Raw genomic sequence first — 25,445 nt, forward strand, 5'->3', positions numbered from 1 at the left:
TTGTTGATTTTAGTTCCCAATTGCATTTAGTTAGCTCAAATAATTGGCGAAATAGCTTAAATTGATGAATATACGGCTAAAATAGGAAAGAGTGCATTATCAATCATTAAAATACAACATTATGCTAGCTTAAAGTAGTGGACAAACAGTTGAAATAGCTAAAAGCTACAGGGAAATTGTTCAATTTAGTTCCAAATTACAGCAAGTTGGCTCAATGAATGGTCGAAATATCTTCAATTATTAAATATATGGCTGAAATAAGAAAAGGTACATGATATACAGTCATGGAAAAAAATATTAGACCATTTTTTTCCTTCAAGTTCTTGTTCATTTTAATGCCTGGTGGAACTAAAGGTACATTTGTTTGGACAAATGCAATGAAAACAATTAAAATAGCTCATAAGAGTTTAATCTGCTATCTAGCCATTTTCCATGGCTTTCATGATAATAAAATGTCTAGATATGAGCTCTTAAATTAAACTCTTATGAGCTATTTTTGTTGCTATCATTACATTTGTCCAAATAAATGTACCTTTAGTCGTACCAGGCATTAAAAATTAACAAGAAATTGAAGAAAGCTAACTAAAAGTAATTTGGAACTAAATTTAACAATTTCCCCATTTTAGCTAATTGAATATAATGGGAAAATGGTAGAAATAACTTGAAGTAGTGGATATATGGTTGAAATAGGCAACAACACAAAATATTCGTTGATATATCGTTAAAATATACGCTAGCTAAAAATAGTTAACGTCAAGCTAACGTTAAAGGATAAACGTTGAAACCGTTTTCCTGCCATCTGAACTTTAATGGCATGAACTTTGACTTCGTACTAATGCATGACAAACAAACGAAAAAACAAAAACGCTTCATATATAAATATCCACTCTTGAAATTAAAAGCAGCTTGTAAGAGTTAGAGCCGTGTCTGCTCCACTACTGTTCTTAGCTGGAGGTGTAACATAAGGCAGAGACAGAGCTCCTGGTGTCCTCCACCTGCACGGGACACTGTGATGTCAGCGAGTTTACTGCTGTGAGAGCTGAATATGCACATTTCTCTCCTGAGGGTCACTTGGGTATTTTTAGTGTTTATGATATAAAAAGAGGTGAGAATCAAAGGGATGCCCAGGGTGAGGGCAGCTACTGCACGTGCTCCTCATTTGTTTCCATTTGTAACAAGGACATTTCTAAATCTGATGGTTATTTAAAGCCCATGAATCTGCATAATTGTCCATTTCATTTGGTTGTATTAAAAAGATAAAAATCCCTCTTTCACTCCCTGCTTCTACAGCCTGTAAATGCCATGAATAATTTAAATACATAATTGTAGAAACCATCCCACATGCAAGCACACAGAGTAGTTTATATTCCTCTCCATGCTTACTTGTATGTACATGCATGATTATAAATCAGTTACATGCATATTCGTTTCATTAGTGTGGTGTGAAATATGCAGTTTTTCTGCCAGTTTTCAGTGACATTAAAATGTTTTGTGTGAACTCATGTGTTTTGTTGTTGTTGTTTTAGCTGTGTTTATTTGATCAAAGGGTGTCCTTGAGAGTATTTTTAACACAACAGCTCCCAAGGTCATCACTATAATAGACAACCTTTCCGTTTCCTTGACTATTGTTACAAGTAGCTGGATTTAGCTGTATGTCTGTGTAGTTTTGGGACAGAGAATGGCTACAGATCGCTTAGTTTTTGCTATTTAACAGCCGAGACACAATGCAAGTAAAACCAGATCAGACATGTCAGCTAACGCGATTTAATGTTTAAAAAAAAATCACACTTAAAACCAGTTCAACTATAGTCAGTACAAATTAAAGTACATTGAAATCTGGTTTTTGAATGACAGTGGGAAAAATCTGTTGTTTATCGGTGCCCATCTCTGACCCAGAACAAAAAGCAAAACCACAATGTTAAATCTGAGTTAAGGAATAAACACAGTCAGACAATATACTGCCTTCTGTAAAGAAAATAGGCCATTATACTTCAGTCAGGCTCCTTCCCTAGTGCATACAAGTCTCATGATTTCTCCTCCAGCATCAACAATTTCATTACACGTCTGTGTGTTTGTTGAGCGTGTTTTCAGTTTCTGTGTTTGGCATCAGGTATGATAAACGGCACTCCACTAGAATATCAGCTCTCGAGATTTTCTAGGAAGGGGAAAAAAGCATGAATTTATCGACTGGTTGCCTGTTGACTCTCTCAGAGAAGCGTTGAAGAGCAGCTAGATTCTTGGCAGTGGCTTCTTTTTGCTCCTCAGGAGCCCTCTATTTCCTGATATGCTTCTCACTCTGCAGAAATGCTGCCATTTCCCCATTTCAGTTCCCCGCACAATCATCAGCATTTCTCCCTCCATGACATGAAAACAAACTAAGACTGAGTGCCTCTGCGTGTGTGTGGTTTCAAACCCCCCTGTCAGCAATCACTAGGTGGGAGACAGCCATAAACTGCGCTTTAGAAGCCTATAATGGGCTACTGCAGCGCTGGCAAAACTTATATCATATTATGCCTCTTCCCATTTAGACACAAATAGGATCATTATTTTTGATAACTATACAGCAAGTGCTGGGTAATTTCATTGCACTACTTGCCACTGCATAATGCTGTGCTTCAGCTAAATCATCATAAATCTTTCCGTGTCCCTGTTATCATTGTATTTAATTACAGCACAAAACCAATCAATAACATAATGTCCTACAAATTATTGGAACATTAAGGTTGATCTATACACACAATTCTACTTCGCTCTGCCTTTCGCTAACATTAGTGTGTCTGTGACAGAGGGAAACAGAGTGGTTTGAGTAGCAGACGTGTGCTGTGTGGCTCTGTATATTTCTCAGACCTCATACTGTTTGTCAAAAGGCAGAAGTGGCAATTTACAGCAGGACCTATAAAGTCCATCCCATCTGACGGGATGGGGGCAATGCCCTCGTGTCATATACCTTATAAATTGATGGACGCTCACAAGTGTGAAAGCTGAAGCGTTTTATTATAAAGAAAGCAGAAGAGATTTCATGGGCTACCACTTGTCTTCCCCTAATAAATAGGGGCTGTAAATGCCTGGCTGTATACAATCTAGAGCCAATTTTACAATCCGTTTTTCAATCAGTTTGAAAGACTAATTTAAGGTACATTCTGTTCTGCTGAGCATTTAATCCTTGTATGAACCTTTGATTCATTAGTTTTACACAGTCTGAACAACGTTATTACATTTTCTGCTCAACAAAAGCTGTAAAAATTGTATTACTACACAGGGTTTGGTTTACACTGCCTTAGGAACCTATCAAACTATATACATATAAGGTAATCACTCCAAATGCTTCAATCATGGAAATTTACTATATTCTGAACTAATCTTTCTACAACGTTGTCTTGTCCAGTTTTTAAATCTGCCATTCAGACAGTCTCCTCCACAATGAACTCAATGGAGTGCTGCGGTGACTGGCCCGTCTCCACCATTGTGATTTCATTTGCATCCATGGTGATTGTGGGTACAGTAATGGTCTGACCTCCCAGAACAGAGGAGGGCAGGATGACGACCTGCGAGTTGCCGTCGATGCCGCTGAACGTATCAGACGGGATCATTACCGTCTCCGTACCTCCTTCGCCCCCCTGCAGTACATAGATGGTCTGCACTTGGCTGGGATCAATCTCCCCAGTGGTGGCCAGAGAGGACAGCACCTTGGCCCCCTCCAGCACCTTCTGGACCTGGGCCGCCTCGGCTGCTTGTGCTGCCTGCTCAGCTTCCTCCATAGGCAGGTCTCCGTGTAGCCGGATGTGTTTATCCAGGTTGGAGCGAGAGCGGAAGGCAGCGGGGCAGTGGGTACAGGGGTAGGGCTTCTCGCCGCTGTGGGTGCGGGCGTGCTCGGTGAGCCGGGCGGCCACGCTGAAACTCTTGCCGCAAATCCAACAGCAGAAAGGTCGCAAGCCGCTGTGGATGCGCTCGTGGTCCTGCAGGTGGGGCAGCTGGCGGAAGCGCTTGCCACATGTGGCGCACTGGTGGAAGAATGGAGGACAATGGGGATGTGGATAAAACATTAAAAAAAAAGGTAAGAGGGTGGCAAGAAAGTACAGTTATGTTCACAATAGGGCCAATGCACAAAACTCTACTGCAATTAATATTTTCTGAGAGCTCTCTTTATATTTTTCTGCAGATGCAGCACTTCTGGCTGGGTTAGAGGAAGAGCAGAGAGAAAAGGATATGGGGGGAGACAGACACTAAGCAATGAAAACAACACAAGTGTGTTACACTGCAACAAACAGGTTCTTTTCATTATCCATTAATCTGCCAATTATTTGAGACAAGAAATGCAATGATTATTGGATCGGCTAAAAAAAAATTAGTAAGCAACTATTATGATAATTGAATACTCATTTTAGTAATGTTATTAAAGCAGAAAAGGCCAAACAGCTGTTGGTTTCATGCTTCTTCAATATGAGAATTTTATTTTTTTTGTCATACATACAACTCTGATTCCAAATTTGCAAATTCTCTGCAGCCAACATTTGAGCGAAATATTATTTCATTAAAAAAATACCCTCACTCTGAATTGAATTCCATTTTTATTTTCGGTTCATGAAATGCGTCAACTGTTTTTGAACAGCTTGAGATTTTTGGACTGGTGGTTGGATAAAACATAACATTTAAAGACGTCACCTTGGGCTTTGGGAAATTACACAGGGCATGTTTTATGATTTTCTGACATTTTATTGACAAAACAATTAATCAAGAAAATAATGGGAAGATTAATCGATCATGAAAAATAATTGTTACTTGCAGCTCTATTTCACACAACAAATCAATTCCCTGTGTGGTTTGTAAAACATCACAAAACAATAAAAAAAAGAACCTGCATTACAATGTCCTTGAGTCAAGATGACGTCTTGTTTGGTCTCCCCAACAATCCAAAGCTCAAAGATATTCCAGAAAAACAGCAAATATTTACATTTAAAAAGCCGGAACCACAGCATATTTTTGCATTTTTAAGCAACTGATTATCAGGATACCTACAGGTTCATATTCTGTTTATCAATTAATTTTTGCAGTTTGATCAACTACACAGTGGGCACCAGAAAGACATAAATGATGTTGGCTCTCTGCTTGATACCACCCTGAGCACAGACAATGAACAACAACTAGATACTTGATTAAACCTGAAGCACTACAAAAGAATGAGTCTGTTGTGCTTTGCTTTGATTCCCACCGGGGACACTGTGATTGAATCTGTAATCCCTGTTGTCAGTATTGCAGTTTCAGTATCTCTGTAAGATAAAATCTAATAAAATCACAGTTCTTGTTGAGTTTGCTCTTTCTATTCTCAGTAAATATAGGTGTTCCTTCAAGAACTCACCGTATATTTGATTTAAATTAAAATTCATATCCATAACTGTGTGTTTGAGGACCAATGCTCCCTTGAACCTTAGTCCTTAGCAAGATTGAGTTGAGGTGATAGATATGGCTCAAAGCAAAGCCACAAACGTTAAATCAATTCCTACAGTCGGACGTGCTGTGATGGGCTTGGGCGGTTCTATAGTTGATGTCCTGCCTCGTCACCAGAGCAACAGAGAGAGAGGGAGAGAGAGTCCCAGAATAGTAACAGGCACAGAGGGGAGCTGACAGGCCCTAACTCAGCCCTGTCATTAATCACAGGTACACAGGGAGAGAGGAAACACCCGCAGGACACACACTGCACAAATGGCCATGGTCCAGAACGGGAGAGATGGTCACAGCTATGAGCGGGTGTGACCATGGGGGGTGAGGCTGGATGTCAATTTGAAATACAGGCGTTAGAGGGTTTGAAAGCCTTATATATAAAAAAAGGACAAAATAGGATCAAGAAGGCTGAGAGAAATTCCCTTTTTATGCAAGCACACACTCACACACACACAACCCCCTCCCCTTCTTACCTCAAAGGGCCTCTCATCAGTATGTGTCCTCATATGAACATTGAAGGTGGAATTGTAGTAAAATTCCTTGTGGCAAATCTGACAGCGGAAGCGGGGTCGGTTTTTGGACTTGTTGGCCGTTCCTTGGAAATGGGCCAGCACGTGCTCCTCCAGGGTGCTGTTGGAGGTAAAACGGCGGCGGCAAGGCCTCACTGGGCATTTGAGCGGCGTCTGGCCCGTGTGGGATAACCGATGGAGGTCGAGGCCCTCCTGGGTCATGCAGCGGTGGCCGCATAGATCACACTCAACCTGAGGGAGGAGGGACAAAACGAGGAAGGAAGAGGAGATGGGAGGGAGACAAACCAGATAATAAGGAGATGGAGAATGGACACACGGGGAGATTAATAAAAAGAGAAAAGGTTGATGTCTACATGGTCTGACTGAGACGTAACCACAACGTCACAGTTTGATCACGACTGGACACCTTTGTTAGATGTCATCCCCCTTTCACCATCCCAACTTCCTTTCTCTGTGGAGTGGCAAAATGCCAGAAAGAGGGCTCTATGTCCTCGTTCCTTCCTTGTTAACTGTTAATTTCCCGATAATTTTGGCTGTGTAAACACGTGATGAGTTGTTTTTTAAAAATACTTTCTGAAGTTGAACCTCAGCTCCTATAATAAAGTGCGTCACCAAAATACACTCAGACCCTTAAAGATAAAAATGGGCACATTGAAACCCATTACAACCACAATTTTTGATCCCAGGACCATTACAGTATCAAATCATGCATTCTGTACATCTGGCTTTCCATCCAGAGCCCTGGCTTCAAAACAGCAGTTTCTACTATTTTCTAAAAAGATTGAGCCATTTTCTGATGTTTGACGTGTGGTGGCAAATACGTGCTATTTTCCTGCTTTTCACATCCAGCGTTATTGTTGCTGTATTATGGAGCATTGCAGTGTTTGACGCAATGCATCAGAATCAGTGTTGTTGCTAATCTTTGACATATCCCACATTGGGAACACAAGATCCCCTTAGCATCTAGTATACAGACAACAATTAAATTATTGTGTGGTGGGGTTTCAACAGTGGCATTATGTAAAAAAACACATTTAAAAGAGTTAAAAATTCTGAAAATTAACATACATTTGGTAGTAATGATCAGGCCTGAAGCTAGTTAAAAAATTTAACTATTTTTGAAGCAAGTTTAAAAAAAATTTAATTTAAAATTAAGAAATCTGTGAAGAAGTAAAATCTTTATGTTTTGTGTTCCCAACCTGTCCAGTGCATCGTCCCCGGCCTTGACCCCGCCCACGGCCGATGTTCTTGTCCTCGTCTGTGGTAGGGCAACGCTGCATGTGGATTTCCAGCACTGACTGGTTCACAAACTGTGATGAACAGTGAGGACACATGGCTGGCTGCTTGTCTGCAATGGAACAGTGTCAGGTTTTAGGCAGGTGGTCATACTCTTGTCATCATACTACACACAGCTACCTAGCCATGCCAACATCTCATGGCTGATTTGAGCTTGTTGATTGCTAGCCGTCGTTCCAACAGTCGTTCGGCGGCAGGTGTTACATTGAGTAATGGCTGGGGATTCAGATGCAGCCAGTTTTTCAGTGTCAACAATGAACGTGAACACACAAGGTGATTTCTACCCCACAAATCAATGTCACAATATGTATGGCATAGTGTACGCAATAACCAATGATTAAACTCAGTCGATTAGATAAATAGTCCTTCCTTTTGATCTTGTTCAACCAGGATTTCTTGAGTCAAATAGTCATTTTTAATGTTTTTTTCATGCTGAATGGCTTATTTCCAAGATGTCATGAACACATCTCTAGTAAACACAGGATATAACTTGGTGCTTTTGCATGATTCTTTGTGGAGAAACTCAATTTCACAGATCTTTATGTGAGATCATAAATCGATTGACAAATTACTTTAAGGCACCGAAGAATTTAAAAAAGGAAAGAATTGTCTTTTAGCCTTATATTAAACAAGAGGGCTTTTCCACTGAATGCATTTAGACAAATCGGCAGGAAAAACAGGTGTAAATACTTAAACTAATGTTAGGTTTCAGGGTTCTGGTATATTGTGCATGTTGACTCACCGTCATGACTTACTGGGATACTTAAATAGAACGTAGCCATTATTAATTAAGCTTTTCAGAAGTGATGATTTGCTGATTTTCTCAGTTTCATGACTATTTGGGTTTTTTGAACTGAAGGTTAGAGAATATAAGAACTCTGGATTCATAACATGGGCATTGGGAAATTGGGTTTTTCACATTTTGAGGACAAATCAATTAATCTTTTTTTTTTTCCATCACTTGAGCTAGCCAGTTACACGATTTACCTATAACATTTGGTATGTCACAATTTTCCATGGCCCAATGCGACAAATTCAAGCTGCTGTTTTTGTAGAAAGCCTAAAAATATTCCATTCATGGTGATATAAGACAGAAAAAAGTATCTAATCCTCAAAACTGAAAACCCAGAATGAGCAAATATTCTGCCTTTATTCTTGGAAATTGATTAAAGCGATTTATTGTCAATATTGTTGCAGATGGGAGCGGAAGTGGCTCAGATGGTGCAGAAGTCTGCCACTGATTGGAGGGTCAATGGTTGATCCTTGGCCATGACAGTCTACATGTCAAAGTACCCAAGATACTGAAGCCTAAATTGCTCCCGATGGCGGCCTCATCAGTGTGTGAGTGAAGGTGACTGTTTAATGTAGTGATGAGCAGGTGGCACCTTACATGGTAGCCTCAGCCATCAGTGTACCAATGCTAACTTGTACTGTAAATCGCTTTGATTGGTCGGGCTGGACAAGGGATTTACAAATGAAGTCCATTTACCATTTTATTTTCAGCTCATCAATTAATGAGCTAATTAATTCAGCTCAAATCAGCTGGTGCCCTAGTTGTATTCTGGCAAAGCAAGCCACACTCTCACTGAGTCGCTCTTGAGAACCTGGCTGGGAAATCGCTGACACTGATGCTTCATCAATATGTCTATGGGTCGTCACGCCAACATCTTGCAATCTGCTAACCATCTGTACCATCCACTCCAGTGGGAGGCGACCCACGCTGCTCCCCACTGGGACCTTCTAATTAAATCTTTAATAAGGACAATTTCTGCCCATGGCCCTGGACTGATCAATGGATCAATCTCTCCAATCATCTCTCTCAGAGGAGCCTCGTACCTCTGACCTCTGGTGCTCGCGGACTCTTCCAGCTTAACTAATGAAGCTGCAGTGCCAATGCCCCTTCCTGATTAAGATGAAGAGTCAACACGTTGACCCATTTCATTTACCTCCACCTCCCTCCTCTGCGCCACGTGTGACACAAATCAATGGAAAGTCATCGACCTAATGCATCGGAGGAACAATGCACATATCACATGGACGTATGTTTGTAAATGAACAAGATGGGCCACCCAGGCAAACTGATGGGGGAATTTATTGCTTTTGCATTAATCAATAATTACTCACTGCATGCTGTACTTATGATAAAAACATCATATCTAATTGGTTTTCATTACAAGCATTCAAAGGGGCTTGTATCTGATTTCTTGATATGTTTGGCACATTTGCTCTCATGGAAATGGCCACACAGTGTAAGAATATGACGTTTGTGACACAAAAAGCTGAGCAATAATGATATTTAAAGAGGTTGCTCCTGCTTGTCATGAAAAAATATGGGGCTGAACAATATTATACCAGGCTGAGGGCTGAATTCTCACCTTGGTGTGTGAGCGAGTGCAGGTCCAGGTCCTTTCTGCGTTTAAAAGCCTCTCCACATTCAGGGCAAGGGAAAGGATGGCTGGTGTGGAGCAGTCTGTTTGATACACAATTAGACAATTATAAGAACATGATTGACAATGATAAGTTGACACAATTTGTTGCAAAAACAATCACATGGACACAAGTCCAGGCAGAAGAAAAGAGCCTCACAGGGAGAGGCAATAGCCAAAAAAACAATTACAATATGTAGAATAAAGACTTAGAAGGTCACAAATGAGACGTGCATAAAAACTCGAATAAAAAGGGGGAAAAGTCATGTTTTGGTTCTAAGCTGCCACCTTATATGTGACTCGTAGGAGGATTACCAGTAAGTATGTGCTTAGCTGTGCTTCAGGTTAAATAAGGGGTATTAGCTGAGTGTATAAAAAAACAGCAGTAAACTGGGAGGAGTCCGAGTTAGGACATGAAAGACTATATTTATCCATTGCATAACGTTACACTGGATATAGCCTTAGGGGAGGAGAGAAGTGTTAGGATGCATTCACCTAATGCTGCATCAGGCCTGCTTCCACCGCACGGAAGAAATAAAATACTGGTTCTTCAAACAACTTCTCTTAATGAAAACAAACATGGATGATGTTGAAGATAAGTAAACAGAATTCTCCACTAGATATTGCAAGCATGAAATTATATGTATATAAATATATATCATGCTGCTACAGGTAATGGTGCAGCAAAAGCACTTAACTACGCGAGTCAAGTAAACTAAAGCAGGATACTAGAGGTGATGTGCAAGGAGCTCTCAGTGCCCGAATAACAGGCAGGCTGTTTCTGTTCCCTGTTAAATAGACAAGAAAAATCAATATTTCAGGGACATCTGACCCTGAGGCAGCTGGGAGAATTAAAATTTCAGTCAGGGTCACCTCTTCTCCCAGCCAGATGTTCTTTAATGAGTAGGAGAGATACTTTACGTACAGCATTAGTACTACATTTGGATGCACACTGACTAGAGCTAAAACGATTTGTTCACCCGCAGAAAATTAATTTGTAACCATTTTTATAGTCACTGAATCATTTAAGCGATTTTTAAGCAAAAATGCCAAACATTTGGCTGGTTCCAGCTTCTCAGTTGGTCTCAGCTTTTCATCATCTTCTAAAATAGCAAATTGAAAGGCAAATTCACAAAGGATGGATTGCAGCCACTGTGCTGTGGCCATTGTCAGTTTCTAACCACTGCTGCAAGCACCAAGAATTGTGCAACCACTATCTGTGCCGTCTCAAGGTCCGGTTCACAAAATATTTAATATCTAATGATTTAACAGTGGAAACATGTCCAAAAAGTTTGCAGCTGAGTGAACTTTTTTTGCATCTGCCTTGGCACCAGCAGTTATCCATGTGTCAAAATGAAACAGAGGCATTTTTCAAATATCCAGGCAAATCATTTAAATGTCAAAGAGAAAAAACGATTTGGGATTTAACATTAAGTCTGTGAGTGCTTTCAAACGCACTTCGAAGATTGCATGATTTGAAGCGGATCACTATTTATAAATGCGCTTCAGATATTGCTAATAATTTCCCTGTAACTGTGTCTGACTATTAGCAGTGATTTATGTGAATTGGGCTGGTTTCACAATGAAGCTGATTTGCATAGAAAGCGAACAATTTTGCGCCAAATTTATGCACATTACCTCATTTAAATACATGCAAATAGCAAGGGAGCATGAGAAGCTATTTGCTTGGAAGCGCAGTTAGGGGTGCATGTCACCCTTTGCAGGTGCTTTGAGAGGTTTCTCTTTGTCTCATTTATGCAGCTTTAGTGGCAACAAAAGCTGTGTAGTCCTTAAGTGAATTGTCTGTGAATGTCGTAATTTAGCTTTAGAAGGGTTTTTTTTTTTCACCTTGGAAATGAACAAAGCAATCTTATTCCTCAGCGAATGACATATGAGCAAACGCCATCATCTGACTGTGAGATGCTGTTGAAAGCGCTGCAAGAATCTTGTAAGTGGAACTTTGAGATTTGGAGTTTTAGGACAAAAGAATAAATTTGAGGCTCTTATTTAATAGATTAATGGCGATTAATCAAAACTATTATCGGCAGATTAACTGAAAAGATTCCTACTAGTACGGCAGATATCCCATGATCCACTGGGTTTGGTTCAGTATTAAAACAAGTGAAATCCAAAGGAATTTGAACAGTGAAACTTTTTTTCGTTGTTATTAAAGTGACAACTTTGAGATTTAATATTCAGTGTTCACATCCTCTTCTAGATCACTGTCCCGCTGGTAAAAAAGCATTGCAAAGTCAGTGCTTTAACCTTACAGACACTGTTTTATTTCACATCCAATGTGCTATAGCCACACACACACACACACACACACACACACACACACACACACACACACACACACACACACACACACACACACACACACACACACACACACACACACACACACACACACACACACACACACACACACACACACACACACACACACACACACACACACACACACACACACACCTTGCTCAACCAGGCAGGACAGGACCAGGCTCTTCCCCCGTCCTGGGTTGTTATCGTTATCATCTTAATTTACTGGGCCTCTGTCTGTCAATCATATGTGGCTGAGGCTCAAGGGCACCCAGACATCTCAGTCAGTGGGTTTGCTACACAGCTTTAAGGTCTTGCTCAGTAGTCAGACACGGCTCAGCTACTACAGCTCCTGGCAAAAGGGAGGAGGTTTATCTAAATCCTGTCCTGGGTTCTGTTTGTAACCAAAATTCTAATGTATTTACGCAGTAAACAGGGTTGGGAATGATTGAATATTGACAATCTCTGGTCTATATGGACATCCAGAGGATTTGAGCGAGTTAAGTAATGTTACTAATGTGTTATTGTTGTTGTGTTATTACTTGTGATGTTCCAGCTGATCCTCCGTGTTGAAGCGTGACGGGCAGTTGGGACAAGCGAAGAGATGAGCAGTTCCCTCGCTGTCCAAAGTACACACCTGCTTTGAAGGACATGGCAGCCAAGGTCAGTACAACAGGATTTCACTGCAAGTTTCCACCAAATATACACTTATTTTTTAGAAATGTCTGTGTGACAAAAAATAACAAATTCTTCATCTCTCAGAATAATTCCCACAAAACTAATAAAACTATTTCTAAGCTTTTTATTTGAGATTTCTTCTATCTGAGAGGTGTTTTAATACAAAGAAATGGAGGATATTGTACCGGTTTGCGTCCACGCTTGCGACGAGGCTCTGTCGATGTGTGAATGCGTTGGTGTCTCTTCAGGGTGGCTGCCTGGGAGAAGTTTTTGCCACAAACATCGCAGCTGAAGGGCTTGGTGTCCGTGTGGCTCATAAGGTGGCGCAGCAGGCTCTGGGAGTTGGTGAAGGACTTTGTGCAAACCTTCACAACAACAATAATCAGGATCAGTGCCATGGTTTTGTTTACAACAGTTTTAAGTGCATCTCGTAAGGGTATAAATAAAATTGCATATTTGCAGAGACACTGGAGAATATGTCAAATATAATGAGGTCGGAGGTTCAGATTGTGTCTGCCTTGAGCCTAAACCAACACTTCAAAAGCATTACATCATCTCCACAATGTGTGCTGCATGACGTAAATGACATTTCCGTCACAGAAAATTATCCCCCAGACTCACGACACATTTTGATAAAACTGAGTGGCACCTTGCATGTGAAAAGCTTCTCTCCGGTGTGGCTGTAGACATGGGTGCGGAGGAAGACGCGTCGGGTGAAGGTTTTGCCACAGTAGGGGCAAACATGGGGTAGTGGCGTGCGGGCCCAGTCCTGCAGCAGCTTGGCAGGCGGAGGGTGGTTGGTGTTGTCCGAGTCTGCCGCAGTAACGCCCTCTGATTCGTCTTTGCTGCCCTTGTTTCCTGACAAAAAAAAATTAATTAAGGACCAAAACATCCTGTGAGAAATGCCTTACTCTGTAGGCTGGTGTGGGCAGTGTTCCCACCAGTTAATAAACTTGTGACAACACCAGTGTCACCGACAACACTGGACATTTTACACGAAAATACTTTTACTTTGATGTTCCTCTGTCATTGTCTCGTCTGTCAACTCACCCGGTTCAGACAGGAAGCGAAACGACGCATTATTTATTATTTATCAAAATCAGATCATTTACATTATAAATAATATATCCATTATAACGTTTATTTAGATTATATGTGTGTTTTCGTGCCATATTTCACAAGATCACAAGCCAGCTGCAGAGCTCTGTTTCCCATCTGAACAACCCGACTGGTTGACATTGGCGGCAAAAGGAAGTGTGCAGCGACTTGGCTGCTGCTGTACAGACACTTTCAATTTATTACAGACACTCTAATTTTTGCCAAAATGTCACACAAATTTGCATTAGACTAGAAAGATGAGACTTGGATCATACTGCACAAGTTGGGAGACCTTTTGTAAACGGATGTGGGGTTTGTAAAGCTTTTTAGGAGTAAAATTAAAGCATTTTTCTGGCACTTTCAAGCTAACTAAGCCAAAAATGTATTGACCTCTAAAGCCTTTATCATCACATCTAAATGCAATTTTGAAACAGAAGTTTACAGAATTCAATTATACCCACAGCAATCATGTATATTTCCCGCTGCTCATATTAACTTTAATTGTATATTTTGATCATGATTATATGAAGGATCAAGTTATATGAAGGATCAAGTAGATTTAAACACCAGATTATGCTGAAAATCAAGAGGGACATTTGAATTCAAGCATATTCATGGCCTTGAAAACACAACTGTTAAAATCATGCATTTTCCCCAACTTGCAAGACTTCCTGAACAAATATTTTCACTAACCTTTGAGAGGACTACCGCCACTCAAGATCCTGAAAGTGGGCCTTCTTCTCTTAGCAAGAGAGGAACCTGTTTCAGTAGCAGAGGAAGGGGAAAGCAGCCGCTTTGAGCTTTGTTGGGTATCCTGAAGGTTAGCGGCACCTGTTTGATCCCCAGTTTCTGCGCCATCCTCTGTCCCTGATGTGAAGCGGTGCTGCCGGCGATGATACAGGAACTGGGTGGTGTTCATGAAGCTCTCGTCACAGTGAGGGCAACTGTGTAGCGGCTCCTTCAGGCCATGCTTCTGCTTGCGATGGGAAACCAGCCCTCCCTCGTCGCTGAAGCTCTCCCCACACTGGGTGCACATGAACAACTCGGGCTGTGTGAAACTGCAGGGCACAGGAATGATGGAGGAAGAGGCGTCCTGGCCCTGCTCGTCAGTCCCGTTGCTCTGAGTGCAGACTTCCTCTGATGTCTCTTCAGAAATCACAGCCACCTTTTCCTCGCCTTTCTGTCGGTGTTGCTTGCGGTGGTAAAGAAAAAGCGTGGTGTTTAAAAAGCTTTCCCCACACACAGAGCAGCGATGCAGAGCTTCCTCAAAGCCGTGTTGGGTCTTGCGGTGGGCCACGAGTTCAGACACCAGGCCAAAGCATGAGCCACAGTCCACACACAGCAGCACTGGTTCAGGCTTAGGCTTTTTATTTGCTCCTCTCCTCCTGGGGGAATCCTCTTGATTCGAGGTTGAAGCAGCCACCTCAGAAACAGGAGGATCAGAGCTCTGAGCTGAGGAGGTCTCTGTAACTTGCTGCCCCTCTTCCCCTACTATGGGATTCTCCAGTGGTTCCGCTTTAAGGTTTTCACTACTTTCACTCCTCGAGGGAGAACAATAATCTGGATTTAAAGGTAAATCTGTGGTCTGAGCTGCATCGGTCTCTGGCTCTGGTTGAGTGTCCGGTATTGACTTTGACTGCTGACATATCTCTTCTTTACGGTGTTGTTGCCAAAGGTCCAGGGTCTTGAAAAGTTCATCACAGTCCCCACACTGGTAGAGGATCCTGGGCTGGTCTGAGGTCACATTTTCGCTTACTTCAGCCTCCTTGACAACAGGTTGCGTGGGGGAGTGTATTGCTTGGATTTGGATCTGTGGAACTGTGACTGTCTTTGATATATTTATTACCTGTTGCTGCAAAGATAAAGGAGGAAAAAAGAAGACATCAGAGATTATATTTGATGTTTCACTTGTTGCTCTTTTTCTGTGCAGAAAACGAACTTTAAAAAAATAAAAAATAATCCTTGTAGTATTAATCAAATGGCTGTTTCAAGTCAATTCAACCTGCGATGTTTTGCTTTTTCTTCCTCTCTTTCTGGCAGATGAGGGATGAGAATTCAGTGTTGGGGTACTGAGGTCAATTAGAGCTGCATGTGTTCAGAGCCAAGGTTCCTCTGAGAGCTCCAGACAACCAAGATAAGGCCTGAGCCTGGCTGATAACTATCAAAGGCCCATCAGGGTTGACTGGGTCACTCCGCAGGGTTTTACTTTTGCTCCCTCAATCCATTTGGATGATAAAAACCAAGCATCAAGGTCGAGGTTAAAGACGCCTGAAACTGTCTCAATTACGACAGTTCAATATGGCTCACATACTGTAATGATTTGTGGGCTTTTTTTTTTTTTAGCATTTAAGTAATGTGAATACTGAAGACCACGTCCAGATGTGGTCTGGCTGATTCGATAGAACCAGACTGATTGATTTTTCCCCCCTACAAATACAGGCTGAATGTCAACGCCAGGTGTAAATACAGTCATGGAAAAAATGATTAGACCACCCTTGTTTTCTCCTTGTTTTCTTGTTCATTTTAATGCCTGGTACACCTAAAGGTACATATGTTTGGACAAACATAATGATAACAAAAATAGCTCATAAGAGTTTAATTTAAGAGCTGATATCTAGCCATTTTCCATGGTTTTCTTGATAATGATTTCTGTTATTATTAGGAAAACCATGGAAAATGGCTTTTGTTGATATCATTATATTTGTCCAAACAAATGTACCTTAGTTGTACCAGGCATTGAAATGAACAAGAAATATAATAATATTTTTTTCCATGACTGTAAGGTGCACCCATTTTTCATATGGTGGTCTATACATTTTCTACAAACTATATTTGTATTCGCTTGACATTTCAGGGAGACTCAGCTGATGGCCTGCTGTGTTGAGTTTGGTTTATTTGTGCTCCTAAGTCAAATATCTTCAAAATAACCTATGATAATTCAATTGGTCATGGACAAAAATCTGAGTTAAACCCTACACATGTAAAAAAAAAAAAAACATTATGTCACAGCTGAGGAACAAGTTCCTTTTACTTTCTTTGTTGAGGATCCTACATTTCTTGCCAACAAAGGGCATATTTTTGTTATTAAGGCTCTGCAGAATATAACTTTGTTATCTCTAAAGCAGGTTCTGACAAACTGTTTTTTTCTGCTCCTATAATGGAGCAGAAAGGCAGTATTACTCCAGATCAAGATGATGTTTTGAACTCACCGGGGATGTTATGTTATTCTCTCTGCAACAGCTCTTCACAATGAAGGACTTAGCTAATTGTGTTCATAACAGTCGTGTGTAAATAGTAGCTCAAAAACTACTCCTTCACTCAAATATCTGAACCAAGCAATGTAAAAGGTTTCACATTGTGATTCTTCTGATAAGTGGACAGGTCTTTACAATCCTGAATGAAGCTTTTTCACACGTTAAAATTGAGGCTGTGATATGAGGGTCTTAATACAATCACATCATCTTTTTCCTTCAACGAATAAGAACAACATTCAGATCATTTTCATGTGTTCGGCTTACAAGTTGGCTGAAAATGTGATCTTATTCTCATAAATTAACCTACATCTCTGTGAAGTCGCGTTAACAAGATCGGGACGGAGGGATGAACGAAAAGACTGACGGACAACCAGACTACATGATGTTCTGACCACAGCTGTCATTTAAGCAATTTGATAAAAATGTGTGGTACATTTGGATAGAAACCTGGCTATAATTCTCCCAATTCCAAAACTAGTCTGAAGCTCTTTTTATCAACTACATAAAATAGTCACTATTTCTATACTGTGTAACAATATATACACAGAAATTATGCTAATCCGCTAATGATGTTGGGATGATGGTCTGAACCATATTAAAGCAAATTGGGCACCAGGAAGCCATAAGGTACACAGGTTTTATAGTGTTTCTACAGCTGATTCATCTGTGGGAAGGCCAATGAGTGATCCATCAGGAGAAAGGGTGGCACTGACTGATGCATCTCTCATGCTCCTCTTCCCGCTGGCGACTCACGATGCAATTTGTCTGTCATGAGTGTCACCATGCTTTATGGACGTGTGTTGAAGACTCTAAGGATGGAAGTCCGGGCACAAGTTCAGACAGCCATGCCCTACTGCCAAACGAGAGACGATGACTGTTTTTAACCCCGAGGGGCTTTCTCAAGCTGTCATGGGAAAGCCAAAAGAAGAAAAAAGTGCCAGTTGACCAAGACTCAGCTCAATATGTCAAAGGTAAATGGAGTAACTTGCCCCAAATACAACTTTTTGTAGAAGCTCAGCATTCTGATGCATTTCATCCCAAACAGGACATAATGTACAAAATATTGAATACAATGCAAAAATCCACAGACCTCTCAAATTCACTATGAGCCAAAACAACAGAAATGTGACTACATTTAAATACAGAAGCATGCATTTAGTGAGCTGATGCTGCCTGATGGTTTTTAGCAGAGAACCATCTGAAAAGCCGTCACTGGAACCTGTTTGGAAAGGGGCAGACAATTAAAAAAATTTTTGGCAGGTGATTGGATGAACCATCTGTCAGTCACCATCTATACTACCTTCACCATCACTGTTGGCAGCAACAACCACGCCTGTAGCTGCCAGTAGGTCCTCATATGATCTGATCGCTCATACAACTGCTGTACAGACACAAACGCATTACTTGAGGCCTGGCAAGATGGATGTGCAATCTTACGTGATCTTGTAATATCATAGGAATCCAGGTGCAGTGCAAGGTAATGCATTAGCACATATGGGAAAACACCAAAAAAAATACCACTCTCTAATCTCTAACTAACTACTCATTAGAGTGAGCATGATGAATTCTCTACTGATTGAAGTAGTTGAGAGAAACCATGTAAATGTGGCGTCCTGATGGCCTGCAACCATCATCATGTCATAGCCTTTGTCCTCCAACTTGTACTGAATCATATGACCAAAAATTACCTCTCCAATACGTTTGTAAGTTCTGATTTTAGAAAATGTAGACACCAACACTTTCCCAATAGACCTCAACTAATAACTCTGATATTTATGACATATGGTAGATGAGAGTTTATTCAAACCATAAAGATGCACTGTCACATTTTGAAAAATAAAGCCTGATTAAAAAGTCCAACACTCCATAATCAATCCACATTCAGCACTGGCACATTTTTGCCCGTTACACCTGTTTGCCTCACCAGTGCCTCATTACTCTGATAAACAACGTGCTAATGTGTTATTTTGCCATTACCCTAGACAGAAAGCAGTTCCAGGTAGCACTTAAGTACTTAGAAAACTGTTGAATAATCTACAGGTTGTACTACACAGCCATTCCCAATTCATCAGGGTAAAAGTTAGAGGTCTGACAGATGTACTGGTGCAATGACTTAGCGACTGATTTTTCTTATATACGTTTACCAGTATAAAGAACACACATGTGCATGTTACAATGCCAATAACAAAGGAGGTATTCCAGCTAGGGCTGGGCAATAATTCAACACAATAATGTATCGTCTTTCATTGGTATGATATGGTGATAAAAACAAATATTGAGATATCGGGGGACAAAATTATCATCACATTTGTCTATTTAAATAATAAAAAGCACAACCTGCGGTCAAATTGTGTTACGGCAAGGTTTACATAATTTAGATTACAAAGCAATTACAAACCAAAGAAGTGCTGTTCATATAGACAATTAACCGAATTCCCATATAACATGTTGTATTGTGATATATATTGTTACTGCGATATAAAATTGCCTATGTTGGGATATATCGTTTTGTTTTGTAGCATTCAACAGTTGTAAACATGTTGTGATATTTGTTTTAATGATGTCCTCTTGGCCAGGTTTTTATTGAAAATCAGAATTTAACCTCAGTAAGAGTTTTAGCCAGTTAAATTAGGGCAAAATTAAAACAAAAAGTGAAAAATTTGTTTTGTCCGGTGACAATTAACACACAAATATTCATGAATTTATCATGAAGTTGCAAGTTTATTGGTTACACCAAGCTATAACTAATTCAGTCTAATACAACAGTCCTGCAATAACTCTTCCCCCTAATGTGGGTTGTAATGTTGTTGTTGCTGTTTTAAAGAGGTGTTGATTTAACTTTATAGTCATTTTGGCTGCAGGCTGTGATGCTGCTGAATTGTCTTGCATTATAATGACAATTTGTCCACATCATTTATATCATGAAGGTATGCTAAATAACAAACTTCTTCACAACTTTCATGATTGTAGGAATTATTGCAGGGCTATTTGATGTATTAGACTGCATTAGTTTTCAATGGGTGTAACTTGGTGTAAATTGGGTGTACAGGCTTATTTTCATCCCATGATAAGCATGCTCAATATCTTACCTCAGAAAACACCTACAGGTTATTCTATGACTAATCATAAGACATCTACGTACACTTAAATCAGATATTAATACACAGCAACCCTTTGAAATGAGTCAGTAAATCATTGAAAACAATCCAATGTTAAGTGCTCCAATCAAGGTCACAATTACTATGATGAGTAGCAGACCATTGTCAATTTATTACAAGTTATACTTGTCACTTCAATGTCATTTTCCAGATCCGATTCAGAGGCTTTTATGCGGTCACACTTTGGTTGTTTTAGGCCGCACCCTGACAAAATTGATCTGCAATCACATGACAATAACTGTCAACTGTGCCGATATTTACCCGAGTCGTCTGTAGCAGTGGAACTGTGATAGGGGTGGTTCCAGATGTTACCGGCTGTTCTTCCTCTGCAGTGCATGTCAACTGATGCTCCAGTACCTCCTCCAGGGTGTTGAACTCCTGGTAGCAGGGGAAGCACATGTACACCGACGAACTCTCCATGGCTGCCAGGGGATTAGAAATCAAAAACATTTCATGAGATATGCAGCAATGCAAAACTGATTTAGATAAAGGTGAAACAGTTCATAAAACTCAGCATGCCTGGAATATGAAAGTGATACCGCAACGTGAGCCATATGCAGATGTCTACCCACCAGTGCAATACATCTGAAGTTAGGTTGTGAACATTGCCCTCTCCTGATGAAAAGAAGTGCCTGCATATATTATCAAGACAACAGCTTGGACACAAGCGCCAGGAGGCTCACCCTGGGGTTGCCAGGATGACTCACCATGTGCTGAGCCTGGGCTAATTGTTATTTTGACCATGCAGGTTGCTGCTCAGGTAGAGACCTTGCCAAGTCTCTCTCCCTGCCATTTCATAGGCCGAGTCGACGTTTAGCTCCAACATCAATTAGATATGTGCTGTAATTGGACCCACTGGAAGTGCCGTCTAGCTCATGCTGATGCTGAACGGAGCTATAATCAAACACAATCTCTGCAATCCTTCCAACTCACTGGATACCAATCAGACCTCACATACTGCAATAACAAAGCTCTACTTTGAAAAAGAACATTATAAATCAAAGAAACCAGCTGAACCACAAACATCGATCCCTTTGAAAGACATCCATGTGACACATCTACTAGTTGATCATTTTAATTGGTAGACAAGTCTATGACTTCAAGGATGAGGATGATGATATTCAATATTTATGTTATTGTGACAAATCCCATGACAAGACCAAAACAATGCTATGTTAGTCTGTTGCTTAATGCTTTGCAACTTCCCCAGCAGGTCTGTAACACTCAGCCCCCGAGCCCATGTGTTCCCACTGATGATGTAAGTCTTTGAAAATGGATCACAGATATACCACAGAGATTTTTAAAATACAAAGAAATGTTCTAAAACAGCTTGCATTGTAGGTTTTAAACAACAGTTACTCAAATAGGGGTATAATTATTGGGTTACTAGGTTATGTCATATTTTAACATGGTAACTTATTCTTTCTATGTTTGCTTGTGCTTATGGTCTTTGTCTGTAACATTTTATACTGCCGTAATGGCCAGGTGTCCTTTGTAAAAGAGGCAATTGATCTCAACAAGTCTTGTCTGGGACCTGTATTACAAATCGAGTTCAAAATACACATCTATCTTTTCGTTATCTGGCTAACCTAGTTATGAGTTCATTCACATGAAAGGGGAGGAGTTTATAGCATATGACCAATCGCAAACACAGACAAGTCTACTGTCTTTCACAAATGAAAAGCAAACTATAATATACAACAACAACAAACAACAAATATCAGTTAAATACAAAATCCAAAGGATATCACTGCAAAAAACCTGCAAGTCCACAAGAAAGTGCTGGACAAAAGAACATGTAAAAGACGGGATAAATCTGGAAAAAAATCTGCCAAATGCTCAAAACATCACTGTATGGTAATTAAATAAAAATATATGGGAGCATCATCTGTTGTGCAGACTCTAATTCATCATATAATAATCATGCCTAATCTAGGGCATGAGTAGATCAGACTATAATTACATTTATGTATTCCATTAAATTAATGTGTTGCTCAGCTGTATCCTTATGATGTGTAGCCTATAAAAACATGATTCAAAGTGGTTATGAGACTTACTTTTATGTCTTATGGGTACAGGGTAAAGGCTTTAGTGTTTCAATTTATTTCTGTTGTAGGTTGACATTGATATAAAAACACAATGAAATGACTCTGACATGCAGTCTGCTGGATTTTTAAGTGCACGAGTCACATGGGTTGCACTGGACTCAACACGGCTCAAGAAGCTGACACAGAGAAGTCAGTCCCTCTTACCAGAATATTAATATTCATTTTCAAAAAACTGATTGGTTAATAGTCCATGCTTTTGTCTGCGTTGATCTCTTATCTCCAACATAACCTTTTTATGCCAATTACCATGGCAGTGTACCTACAGTAAGAAGTAATCCACCGTCGTAGTACAGAAAAACACAGGGTTAACTAACCGCAAAACCTGTTTCGGAGTGCAGGGCCCTGGTTAAAAATGGATCACATATTTTTGTATTTGTTGGCGGCTTTTTTTTTTTAAACTACCGAAACCATATTCATTGTAATGTATTGACCTTTTTTTTTTTTTTTTTTTTTTTTTACAGTTTTCAGTCTGAGGCTTTCTTGGGGAGTGGCTTCACAGGAAACATTTGTTATTTAAATAAATTAATTATTAGTTTTGGTCTCTTTATGAGTTATGTACGAAAAATATAGAATACATTTGCATAATTTAAACAGTCAATTTTGGCATAATCATGCCCCACTGCCCCCTGCTGGGACAATGGTCTTGTGAGGTCTGTGCCTGTGTCCTTCTTATAAACACAAACTACGCCGTACAGGTTCAGATTATTTAAATCAAACTAGAGTTCAGCAATATGTTGATAGTTTATCTAACTTCTATAGTGATATAAGACTGGCTTTCATAAGTGTTATCTTTTCCTGGTTTTAAAGGCTGCATTACAGAAAAATGAACAGAAGTTATTTTCTTAACTTATCAGACTGTTGTTGTACTTCTGTTCTATTATCTGCCTTCACCAACTTAGTCATGTTATCTACATTATTAGATATTTATCAAAAATCCATTCATCTATGCATCCACTTTCATCTGCTTACCCGGGGCTGGGTCGCAGTGGATTCATCAAAAATCTCAGAGTAAGCATTTCCAGCACCCTACAGGTGTGGTGAATGATATGTGTATACACAGTATACTCATATACTATATACACAGATATACTCACTTCTTCATCACATTAATGTAGGTGTTATTGTGCTATTTACAATCAAAATTATGTTTTGTGACAGCAAATAAAAGGTAAACACAACGACATGTAGTGAAAATGTTTCACCCATTTGTAAGCAGGCTCGGCATCCTACTTACCCCGAATTCACATTTCCAAGCACTAAACAACACATCACAATTCATTGTTTTCAGTGTCACCCAGCACCTGCAGGAACCCCTGTATTTTGCTTTTGCAATGTGCATTTCGTCACCCTGTTAAAATAATCACTCATCAACTCATTTTTTCAAGTTTTGCAGGAACCACAAAAACTTCACCAAAGGTGTAACATATGACATTTATTGAGAAATACTTGAGAAATAAATTACCCAGCCCACTTTTGGAACATGCCTTTGTGACTTAAGCAAGATGACAAGTATCATGAGCATTAATGTTTCTTCAAAGTGTCATTAATGTTCATGACACATCCCATGTCATGTTTATGACATGCTCATGTCACTCTTATGTAGACACCTTCAAAATAAAGTGTTACCATATCTTGCTTAAGTCACAAAGGCATGTTCAAAAAATTGCCTAAGTCACATTTGATTTTGACTTAGGCATAATAAATCCGCTTAAGTCACACACTTGACACAGGCCATTATCTTAAAGGGTTAAAATCACATGATCTGACCAACTGAGGATGTAGGTGATTTTACCATAGGTGGTCGGCGTCATGAGGAGATGATTTAGGCAAAAAATAAAACAAAAAAAACAATTTTGGAGGCGATTTTTTTAACAGTGTGACGATGTGTTTTCAGGGTCATCCAGCACCTGCAGAAACCCCTGTATTTTGCTTTTGCAATGTGCATTTATTCATGAACCAAGTGAACGTAGCTAACATGTGTTTGAACGCCATGAATGTTATTCTATAACATGCTTGTGAAGGGTAAGCTGAAGCTAACCAACAGTTGAGTGTTTACTTTAGGGACAATGTCAATACTGACTCACAGAGACAAAATAAAATACAAATAACTCTTACTGAATGCCAGCACGATTATTACCAAGCCTAATGTTAGCTGCGTTGACTGTTTTGCTTGGCAGTCTGACACAAGCTAGCAGCAGCGACAGCTACACAGCAAAGTCACAGCTAAGGGCTAGCAGCTAGCTAGCAAACTGTATTATCTCTGACCAGGACTGTGTTGCTAACATGCAACGATGGCCATTTTCTAGCAACACAGCTAACGTCCCCCCCGGCGTGGTAGCTAGCTCAAAAGCTAATAAAACAGCCGTCAGATCACTCGTTGCTAGCAGGCGCAGAAGCCGTCTTAGCTAGCGCCTAAACCCGGTTTACCACTTGGACCAGTGGTGCTTACTTTGTGATACCAAGGAGGAGAAGAAGAAAAGACCGAAGAAGGAGGGCGGGATACGCTTCTTCGGTGGTATAATGGCGGCGACAGACTAAAAGTTAACATTAGCTGTCTCCCCCCGTTGAAAACCTCCATACATAAACATCACTGTGCGTTATGTCACTGAAAAAGTAGCATTTATATAAAATAAGTAAAATTAATTCGAGATAACTCACCGCACTCAGACATTGCCGGTCGAAGATATAGGGCTACAACTTCAGTTTTTTCTGCATGTTAGAAGGCCCGCTCTGATTGGCTGTGTCGGTCTCTCCATTAACCAATAGTGGTCGACTACACAAAACACTGAGGGAGTTTGTAGTCCAAAAGCGCGCCATCATTATTACTGTATGGCAGGGATGGGCAACTTAAATGCTGGAGGGGGCCACAATTTTTAACTCAACACATTTCATGCTCAAATGCATGTATAACAGTATAAATAGGAATCCAAAAGGTTTGAAGCAAATAAAAAATAACCACTTACTGTGATTTCTTTTATTTTTTTCAGCGCAAGAACAGCAGACCAACATTAATTGCAAGTAGTAATTTTGTGCATTTTTACACTGCATTTTTAAGATTTCATGCTCAAATGCATGTAGTTGTACTGCTGGCCACTTCAGGGTGCGGGCCGTATGTGGCCCCCAGGCCTCCAGTTGC

At 40.2% G+C, this 25,445-nt stretch overlaps 1 protein-coding gene across 5 annotated transcripts; it reads right to left on the reverse strand.

Annotated features, from left to right (window-relative positions):
• Positions 1-2,975: 2,975 nt before the first annotated feature.
• Positions 2,976-25,085, reverse strand: znf574 (zinc finger protein 574). 5 transcript variants are annotated; one of them, XM_059339652.1, is made up of 10 exons: positions 24,968-25,085; positions 20,463-20,623; positions 14,483-15,641; positions 13,341-13,549; positions 12,877-13,056; positions 12,556-12,653; positions 9,641-9,735; positions 7,169-7,317; positions 5,913-6,200; positions 2,976-4,001 (listed from the first exon to the last, which is right to left on the reverse strand). In XM_059339652.1, exons 1-10 carry the CDS (start codon positions 24,978-24,980, stop codon positions 3,402-3,404), a joined length of 2,952 nt encoding a protein of 983 aa, XP_059195635.1. In that variant the 5' UTR covers positions 24,981-25,085; the 3' UTR covers positions 2,976-3,401. The 5 variants fall into 5 exon arrangements, with proteins under 5 accessions (XP_059195635.1, XP_059195637.1, XP_059195638.1 ...); XM_059339654.1 differs by lacking the exon at positions 24,968-25,085 and adding an exon at positions 24,759-24,907; XM_059339655.1 differs by lacking the exon at positions 24,968-25,085 and adding an exon at positions 24,425-24,752.
• Between the last annotated feature and the right edge of the window lie 360 nt (positions 25,086-25,445).

The sequence above is a fragment of the Centropristis striata genome, chromosome 8 (genome assembly GCF_030273125.1).
Source record: "Centropristis striata isolate RG_2023a ecotype Rhode Island chromosome 8, C.striata_1.0, whole genome shotgun sequence".
Lineage (NCBI taxonomy): Eukaryota > Metazoa > Chordata > Actinopteri > Perciformes > Serranidae > Centropristis > Centropristis striata.

Excerpts from the sequence above, each read along its gene's own strand:
- znf574 (XM_059339652.1), bottom strand. Across the intron at positions 13,550-14,482 it reads TGGCGGTAGTCCTCTCAAAG|GAAACAAGGGCAGCAAAGAC; the intron begins GTTAGTGAAAAT and ends TTTTTTTGTCAG. Across the intron at positions 13,057-13,340 it reads AGAAGCTTTTCACATGCAAG|GTTTGCACAAAGTCCTTCAC; the intron begins GTGCCACTCAGT and ends GTTGTTGTGAAG.